This window comes from Zootoca vivipara, chromosome 7 (assembly GCF_965207765.1).
Source record: "Zootoca vivipara chromosome 7, rZooViv2.hap1.1, whole genome shotgun sequence".
Classification (NCBI taxonomy): Eukaryota; Metazoa; Chordata; class Lepidosauria; order Squamata; family Lacertidae; genus Zootoca; species Zootoca vivipara.
The window spans coordinates 85,648,235-85,658,329 of NC_142590.1; the positions used below are offsets into that span (position 1 = coordinate 85,648,235).

Below are 10,095 nucleotides of genomic sequence, written 5' to 3' on the forward strand. Positions count from 1 at the left end.
GGAGTGGGTTCCACTTGAACCTGGATGGAAGCCAACTGTTGGTGCTTGAAGTAATGGTGGCAGAACAGCTTTTGAACTGATTGCTGGTGGGGGGAAGGGAAGCCAACAGGAACCCAGGAGGGTCTGGTTTGGAACAAATCGTCTGCCTGGGTTGAAGATGGGGAGGGATGGTAATTTAACTGGGCAAAGGTATAAACCTAGACATTGAAAGTGCCAAATGGCAATTCAGAGACCAAAGCCCCGCAGGCCAAAACACAACTGCCAAGAGAACCTGAAGAGAAACACTAAAAAAACGTGTATCTGAAGAAGTGTGCATGCACACGAAAGCTCATACCAAAATATAAACTTAGTTGGTCTTTAAGGTGCTACTGAAGGCATTTTTTTATTTTACTAAAAAAACGCTAATGCTAGAAGCCTCCAAGTCAAGACGGGCAAACTGGAGTGCTTGACTGATATGGAAACTTGGTAGAATGGAAACAGCCAGTGGGACACTGGATATAAACTTTATGGGAAGGACTTGATGGCAGTGGTAGTGCTCAGCACATAAGAGGGCATTGAGTGCAGCAAAGTAAATAAAGGTAAGACTACATCACAGAACCATTGTGGGTGGTGATACTGGGTCCCAAGTGTAATTGAGTTCTGGAGTTTGCTAGTGTGTCCCCTGAGCAAGATATTCGGAGAGATCTTGAAATGAAGAATGAAATCAAGCACTCATCCTAATGAGGAAATGCAGCAGCCCTTACACCGACTACACAACTTACATTACTGTGCCCTAGAACAGTTTGCCATGGAACCAACCAGAGGGACATTGACCTTGCAAGAGGTAAGTGGCGTTGAACCAACTAGTTGTTTTTTTTAAAAAAAGTTCAGCTGGACTGTATACCACTGATCAGGAAAGGTACCATGAGAGCTAAGAGTGTCATCTGATCAGTGGCAGCACCTATACATCGCTCTACCTATTGAGAGATCAGGCAGGTGCAGTCACTACTCCTTGGTACCTGCTAATAACATTCTTGCTTAGTCAAGCCTACCCAGATTAGAAAGTTGAGGCAATTTTAATCTCTTAGTACAGTGGTACCTCCACTTACAAATAACTACTTACGAATTTTTCTACTTACAAATGGAGCTCCGTCCGCCATCTTGGATGCGGTTTAGATAGGATTTTTTCTACTTACAATTTTTTAGATAGGGTTGCTTCGACTTACGATTTTTTTCTCCCAATGCATTCCTATGGGATTCGACTTACAATTTTTTTCGACTTACAAATGTGTGTTTGGAACACATTAAATTCGTAAGTAGAGGTACCACTGTATTTTAACTTTTGTATGCTTTAAAGAAGGGTTGTGAAGTTTTTGTTTTTCCCTTTCTGTAAACTTTTGAGGCTTTTTACAACCAAATGGTGTACATATTTTATTAAATAAGAGAATGCCACAAGCAGAGTCAAGGAAGCTACTAGACAGGAAAGCATTGGAATTCCTGCACAGAAGAGAGGTTGATGTTTGTCATCTGCCTGCTGGTGACACTGAAGCACAAATCCAACTGCTATGGAGGGAAGATTATGCTTCATATTTCATCCGTCTAATTCTGTGAAGCAAGATGGTCATCCTACATTGCAGAGGAAGTCCATGACATTTTACCTAGTTTGTATGAACCCTAAAATAGGCTGTACTTTCAACCTGCCTTTATTAACAAACCACGACTGACCTTTACTTGTCCTATGGTTTAATCCCTATTGCTTGATTGTAATAGATGGCAGAATTAGGACAGCCTACAAGAGAAGCTCTAGAATTTTTATTATTAGCAGTACCAACAGGGCTGTTTATTGTCATTGGAAACATGTGACACCTAAAGCTGGAAGTTTCTTCTGCAGGGAAAGAAAAGGTATTTGTGGAACTCGAGGTATGCATCTATACCATAAAACTCTCTTGATAGCGGGAGAAACATGTTGCTCATTAATGACATTTATACCAAACCCACCTGTATATAAGTGAAAGGATAAGGCTGTGATGAAGAAAAATGCCATCTGCCTAGGACAGTTCAGGTTCTCAATCATGCAATCTGGAGATGCATTCTCCTATCCTCAGAAATGAAGCATGCCTTAAAACTCCAGGAGGGCCTGGCTGTGAGTTTTCAAGTGCCAGATTTTACTAGCAGCTTTAACACTTATAATTGAATACTTGAAATTGCAAGAACTCTGGCAGTATGCTACTGAAGTCAATGGAATACCTCTTGTATTCCGCAAGAATGCCTTCAGAACCATTACCTTCCTTTATCTGCTGTCCAAAGTACTGCAAGATGTGTTTTAAGTTTTACTTCTGACTTTTACACCCAAATGCAGCACCCAAGTTTTGAACCAACTTGTTTATACTGCAAAAGATGTGGACAAATTGGGGGTTTTGATAATAATGGCAACAAAAACATTTGCAACAGGAGGAAAGAGAAGGCAGCAGTAGCCATGGACAATGAAGAGACAGCAAATAAGGGTGACTAAAAATCAAGATTGCCCTCAAACTTTGGGTTTATACACAACTTACAAAAAGGGTTTTCACTGATGAGAGAAGTTGTAGTACCATGACCAAGTTACAATTTACACTGAAAAATCAGGTACATAACATTAACAGATGTTTAAAAAAAAACAGGTGGTTTATTATAGGCCACTTGACAGTGAATAGGAAAATGGAATGCCTACATGTCAATACAGAAACTCATGATTGATTTAAAAACCAAAAACGGCTAGGCAGTTGAGTTTCACGCATCATGTTGTTGTTTTCTTCTGTTTCTTCTTCTCGTTTTCTTCCTTCTCCTTTTCAATTTCAGCAACATACTTTTCAATTTCATCAGGGCTCAAGATCTGTAACAGCAGTGACAAGATTGCAGTGGGGCTGGGAGTCTTGAGTACCATGTGCATGCAAGGGCTTTTCTATGCCTCCCCTGCTGCTAAGGATCATGTGATCTTCCAGAGCAGCACAAAGAAATCAATGTGTCACCCCCTCCCAATGGGTATGCACAGATGTGCTTTCCAGTCATTCATGGGGCTGTTAGGATACTGTCCCCCACATAGGGAATTTAGGATAATTTAGGAATTATCAAGCCAATTTGAGTTTGGACAACCTCTCAAATGAGAAGCAGCACAAGATGAACTAACAGCTATGAACAATTAAGGCTCAAAGTTCTCCTAAGGATGGAACACGATCACAATGGAAGCCCCAAATGGACAACTGAGGTCTTACTATTTACTTTTCAGGACCGAGCAATAAAAAAACAGCAGACTCTAGGTTGAGTGTGAAGCATTGCTTGGGTACAAACACGCACATGAAGGTCTTATTGAATGCTGAAACTGAAGGGTGCAAGTCAGTCTTAACTGTTGCTACTGAGCAGAAATTGACACTGCTTTTGAAATTCAGAAGCCACTGGAAATTTACCTTAAGAGGCTGGTTTCTTCTCATAACAGCCAGCTCAATATTTTTCCCACCAGACTGTACAACCTTAAATTCAAGAAATTAAGCAAAAGTGTTAGGAACACAAAGTATTGCATTTTTGTAGAAATATTAGAACCATTGGCAATTTAATTCTTGCTTTTGCTAAATAAAAATTAAAATATATTACAACTATTAGGGCATTAGTTCTGGCTTCTCAAACCTGTTCACAATAGCCAGCGTTTTAACTAAAAGAATGGAAACTGTATGTAAACTTGTCAATAGTGACCCGCCCTGTTAACTAAAGAAGACTCAAATTTAAGACTTGGTTGTTCCGACTCACTTCAAGAAGTGCTTTAATCACAAGCTTAATGGTCAGATCATCTGTTTCAATGGCTTCATCAGTATAGTTTTTTTCCAAAAATTCACGCACTGACTTCGCTCCTCTGCCAATTGCATTAGCCTGGAATTTTAAAAGTTTATTAGAAATTAGTTTGCAAGCCAACAGAAAATCTAGATGCATAACTGAAAAATGTACTCTCTTGCTTAAATTTTCTACCTATGATAACACTTAAGATCTATGGGTTGTATGCAATGCAGTTGTTGCATGAGCAGAATATAACTTTTATTTAAACAATAAGGCTTCATTTTCCTTTCCCCTACAGCCCCCCGTGCCCCTCAAAATCTGCTCCAGAACAAACAGAACTCTTCTCATGCAGTGTTGGATAAAACCCAGAGAAGCAACGACAAAAAGGACAATGCGAACTAGTTTGCAAATTTCTGGATGCATCTAAAATAAAGAGAACCAAAAATGACTTTACTTCAGTCCTTTAATCGTCAGATTCCCTCAAAAGCCAAAATTTTGTGCTCCAGCCCACCAAAGACAGATCCACACACATCCACTTTGGCAGGGAGAGAGAGGGTTGACCATACATTGCTGTCCCCTACCCCCTTGCTATGAGCGAGAAACTTAAACTGTAGATAGATTTACTTATGTGAATGAAATGCTTCTGTTCATTTCATCTTAGCAAGACAAACCCAACTCACTTTCCAAGCATGGTATGTGCCAGAAGGATCAGTCTGATAAAGCCTTGGAGTTCCATCAAAGTCAAATCCTACAATCAGGGCAGAAATACCAAAAGGCCTGCGGCCATTGCTCTGGGTGTACCGCTGAGGAGGAAGAGAAAAAGGTTTATTAACGCAAGTGTAAGCCTAAAGAAGTACAGATTTCTCATGAAATACATTTATAGCACTGGATATTTTTCTTATTGACTGAGGAAAACATAACCATTGCAGGTGCTCTGAGGAGTCACTTTATTATTAAACCATATGAAGAAAAAAGAACAAGCTGGAATCAGAAAAGCCAACTTAACTGTTTTTGGTTTTTCCATCCCATTCCTGACAAAATTAGGAATTTTTACTATGGATTGCACAGAGATTCTTCTTTGGTAGTAAACCAGAACTCTTTTCCAATTTTACTAGGAATACCAGACTCACTTATGGTCAAAATATACATTCACTAATTAATGTGTTAATGATCAGTCCACTGATTCTTAATAGCTATGAGGTGTTGCAGTAGCAGAGAATAAGAGATCCAAGATGACTTCATATTTTAGTTATTTTTTAAATGCATTGGTGCATTGTTTTTAAATTTTGAATATACATACGTCTGGTGGACCTACATTATTGTCCAATTTAGTTAAGACAAAATTACTAAAGTTGGGAAATGAAAGGCAAAAAGTGGCAGAAACCACAACCACAAAGATAATTTCAAATACTGACACCAGGCAAATGCTAATTCATATTACTTTTCACTGTCTGTGGAAGAAACTAGGGAGGCATCTATACGTTGTTACTCAGCAAGTTCAATAAAATACACCAGCTGCATTACATTATGTTTCTCTGGAATTCTCTGGTATTAACTACCTTTTAACAAGCACTATATTGCTTTTTCTTTGTACATACCTGCTTAAGGCTAGCAATATACCGTGTAATGTACTCCACAGTGACAGGGTCCTCCACTGTAAGTCTATGACTTTGGCATTCCACCCGAGCTCTATTTATAACTATCCTGGCATCTGCTGTGAGCCCTACAAATAATATAAATGGGCAAAATGTGCCATTTAGCATAAAACACATACAGAAACATTTCTGCTTTAGAAAACAATCAAAAGAAATGGGTGAGAAAAGAGGATTAATGACAGGCCACATTTATCGTGCTGACTAATAAAACATGTATGTTCAAAACTTTGTAATTTTGAAGGGAGCTGTATCCAGTATTACTCTAAGAAGAGTTCTACTTGTGTTGGAGGTAGGCAGCAGATTCTTCCTTTCCCCTGCAACCTGCTGAAACGCTATTTCAGAGGGCTCAGAGACTCTGCAGAATAGCATTGGAGGTGATGCTGAGGACTTACAAGGGGAACTGGCAAAAAAAAATTAGTCACTCCCCTTCAGCAAGGAGTCTCCAATGGATGTTAACTTTCTTTGCAAATGGAAAGAACCCTTCTATTCAGAAGGGCAAGGCTAAATCTAACTCTCTACATTAGATGTTGGTAGAAAACTAGAGGAAACATCCAATGTATGTCTTGCAATGTATTAAGAGTCATACTGGTTATCAAGCTGAAAATTTTGAGCTGATTTTGAGCTGAAAAGAGTTAGGCAGACTCTTCTTGACTGGCCGCCTTCTACTCAGGTTGCTTTTGGCTAAAGAGGAAAGAAAAGAGAAAGAATTCTGGGCTGTATCAAGCTTAGTCCTTAGTTTTGAACAGATTGAAAACTAACCTATTTTGTTAATATCTCACATGGCAGCTGCCAAATATTCTTTTTAGAGCTATAAAACACAAATTGGCAAGGTTTGACAACCTGGAGTTTAAGGACTGTGCTACAAATCAGGAAAGCTATTAATTTTATACCTAGAATAATTAGATTTACCGCTAAAGTAAGTTTTAACAGGCCTTTATTTTACCATTTACATTTTCCACAATTGTTGATACTTTCCCTAAGGTAAAGGTAAAGGGACCTCTGACCATTAGGTCCAGTCGTGACCGACTCTGGGGTTGCGGCGCTCATCTCGCGTTACTGCCGAGGGAGCCGGCATACAACTTCCAGGTCATGTGGCCAGCATGACAAAGCTGCTTCTGGCGAACCAGAGCAGCATACGGAAACGCCGTTTACCTTCCTGCTTGGAGCGGTACCTATTTATCTACTTGCACTTGACATGCTTTCGAACTGCTAGGTTGGCAAGAGTTATTATTATTATTTATTGACTTTATATACCGCCCTATAACCAGGGGTCTCAAGGCGGTTCACATAAAATCTTCTCCCTATAACAACCTGGATTTATTTTATTTTTTGCTTTTCTTTGCAATTAAGGTATTTAGAAGATCTACCTATACATTAATCATGGAAGCTGAAAACAAAAAATGACACCGCTTATTTTTGCTGTACGTACTGCAGAATGTTCTACTAAACAACTCAATTTTACTCCAAAGCCCCTTTCTTGGTATTTAGGGGACTCCATCATAAGAGTACCTGCAAAAGCCATGCAGACGTTGTCATCAAGGGCACAGATCTTTCGGACAGTTCTTTCATCCTGAAGTTTTGCCACAGATTTCTTCTCCACGCCAAGAACAACAATATCTTTTCCTCGTACTCCAACCTTAAATATCACACAGTGCATTAGAGATTACATTTTCAAACAGTTCCATCAATATTAACTATAATAAAGTGTGACAGGAGCAAAAAACAAAAACAACAACAGGTGAAGGCAACCCAAATTGACTAAAGACAATAGTGCTTTAACATTGACTTGTATACAAAGCATGAAATTGTTTACATGTGACTCTATAAACAGTATTTTTGTGATGAGTTGGAATATCACATTTCATTGGGTGATATACAATTACATCATTTATACCCAATGCAGACCCACTGAAAACAATGAACTTGCTAACACTGGATATCACCCATTAAATTGAAGAAAACTGAAAATATTGTACAGCTTTAAATAGTTTTAAGCTAGATGAAGAAGCTTTAAGTTCCAAATAGTCTATAATTTTCTTATGTTCAATTTCTGCCCTATTCCATTTCTCTCAGCTCTGCCTTTCATGCTCACATCTCTCTGAAAACTGAGCAACTTCTGAATGCTTTAATGACCTCTCATCGTAGAATTGGAAGCAACCCAAAGCGTCATCTACTGTTCCTTTCCTTCCACCTCACTTATCAGCCTTTCACCTTACTTTCCATGCAGCTCCTCTTTCAAATACTGTACCAAGCACCCAATTTAGGTAGTGATGAGACCTCAGTCACACTCGGCAATGATCTAATCTCCCTTAGTAGGCTTTGACATAGTTGCACATTCATTCTTCACATGCCAGCCCACTCCAATTCATTATATATGCACCTAACCCTTCCGAATTCAGACATACAACCTCCACCTCTCAGATACAGTCTCTCTGACATCTTGTTCCTGCATTCTAACTGCATGGTTGCTACTAGATTCTTTCAGCTAACAGTGTCCCCTTCCCCATGGTTTACACAGCCGTTTCAGTCAACTCTGACCATGCTCTCTCTCCAGATCCTTTGGACAAGGCCCACTGTCATACTGACTGGGGCTGATGAGAGTTCTATGCCTGAACATCTGAACGACACCATATTAAGTTAGGTTGTTTTAACTAATACACTGTTTTACTGCTTCCCTAACCTTCATCATTATGCATGTATGTAGCCATATGCCTTTGCACATGTTTGTATTTGCACAAAAACACACAATTTACACAATCAACAGATTAAAACTTTTCCTCGCATGTACTAGTTAGGCAACAAGTGTGATGGAGTAAAAGAATTGGTGAATATTCCTGCTAGCTCTGTGCCTGCAGAGTGGTGGGATTATGTTTTTAGTGGGGGAGGCACTGAAGCATAAAATTCTGCTTGCCTTTGTTCAACAAAGGCACTGATTAGAATTGGCACTTCCTTACATCGGTTCCTGTGTGCCACATTCTGAATAACAAATTGGCATAATTTGGATATGCAGTAAATTAAAATATAAACAAGGAACTGCCGAAGAGGGGGAGGGGAGTCAAAATCAGAGAATTGATTGCCTGCAATTTAAATTTATTTTTTATTTCGTATATTGTAAAAACTTGTAGCCAGATTCTAAAGGCTATGCCCTTGCGTGCTATTATTTTTTGTCACAGTCAAATGCCTGCATCATCAAAATGCTGCCCCACATAGTTTGCCTACTTAATCTGAATTTGCTGCTTCCTTTTAAAGAAGAAACACTAAAGAAATGCCAAATCTCTTGCACACCTGAACAGCCCCAGGCCCACCATGAGCCACAGTGGAGGAAGTTTAAAAGTGCTCTTAAGGTTTTCGAGGGTTGCGCTTGGAAAGATCTGGACTCCAGCTTCTGTGTCAGGGGTGCAAACTTGGAATAAAATACCGTATTTTGCGGGGGGCGGGGAAGGTAAGCCCCGCTCTGTATAATCATTCTCATGATGTGGTACGCACACACAACATTTGAATGGTAAAAATGGTAATTATTATTTGTACCTGGAGATTTCATGGCGGCTCACAGAAAACCAAAATATAAAGCCAAAAAGTATATAATCAAAATAAAAACAACCAACCCAATAACCCCCCCCCCATCAACTTGGGGGAGCAAAGGGAGTTGGCACATCTGCTCCGCGTGTTCACCCCCTCACATTAAAAACACCGGGATTATTTATGTTTATGAAACATGTTTTATAAATAAACGAACTTATAGATGAATTAAAGAAACGAGCTGAGGCGCGGTTTCCTTTGATGGTGAAAAGAGCCTAAGAAGGGGGGGACACCAGGACCCCCAATATAATAATAATAATAATAATAATAATAATAATAATAATAATAATAATAATAATAATTTTAAGAAAGATATACAGCTGCATCATTTTTTTTAAACCACCACAGGGTTTTACAACGACGCGAGCCCTCCTCCGCCCAAGGCTCCTGCTCCTCCTCTCGGCCTTCCGGCCCCTCACTTTCGACCCTGCCTCCTCCTCCTTACCGCCGTGGAGCCCTTTTTCACGGCCTCCTGGGCATACTCGACTTGGAAGAGATGCCCGTCGGGGGAGAAGACGGTGATAGCCCGGTCGTAGCTCATGGCCGCCGCTGCCTGAGAGAAACAGAAACGGCTGCCGAAACTCTCCGCCCGGCGCTCTTCCTCCTCAAAAAAGCACCGTCACTTTCCTCGCCGCGCACGCGCGAGACGGTATTCACGCAACGCCCCTGCGCATACTCCAGCGCCCCAACCATAGAGTCAGGAGGGGAAGCGCGCGAGGGAAGAGGAGGGAGCGTACGTTGAGTGCGTACCAGCCACCACCGCCGCCGCCGCCGCACGCAAGCAAGCAACTCGGGTCTATCGGCTTGGCCGACGCAGAGCGGCGACGCGATTGGTCGAGTAAGCCGCCGCCCCGCCCCCCAGTTTAAGCCAAGCGCTTCGGTACGCAAACAGCGGAGGTGAGGTAAGCGAGCGGGCGGGCGGCGAGCTAAGCGGCGCTGCGCACACGACGTATGCGCGGGCTCGCGGTCTACTCTCCGCCTCTCCACCTGCCGCCCTCACGCATTTGGCGTACCGCGGCCTCCTTTTCCTACGCACTTGGCGCACCGAGATGCTCCTGTTGGCCAAGGCAGGGAAGAG

The 10,095-nt window shown here is 41.1% G+C and overlaps 1 protein-coding gene across 1 annotated transcript; it reads right to left on the minus strand.

Moving 5' to 3' along the window:
- Positions 1–2,500: 2,500 nt before the first annotated feature.
- On the minus strand, positions 2,501–9,635 carry PSMA7 (proteasome 20S subunit alpha 7). Its single transcript, XM_035121650.3, has 7 exons — positions 9,463–9,635; positions 6,948–7,074; positions 5,382–5,506; positions 4,464–4,586; positions 3,760–3,879; positions 3,423–3,485; positions 2,501–2,851 (listed from the first exon to the last, which is right to left on the minus strand). The coding sequence occupies exons 1-7, from the start codon at positions 9,556–9,558 to the stop codon at positions 2,756–2,758; spliced, it is 750 nt and encodes a 249-aa protein (XP_034977541.1). The 5' UTR covers positions 9,559–9,635; the 3' UTR covers positions 2,501–2,755.
- Between the last annotated feature and the right edge of the window lie 460 nt (positions 9,636–10,095).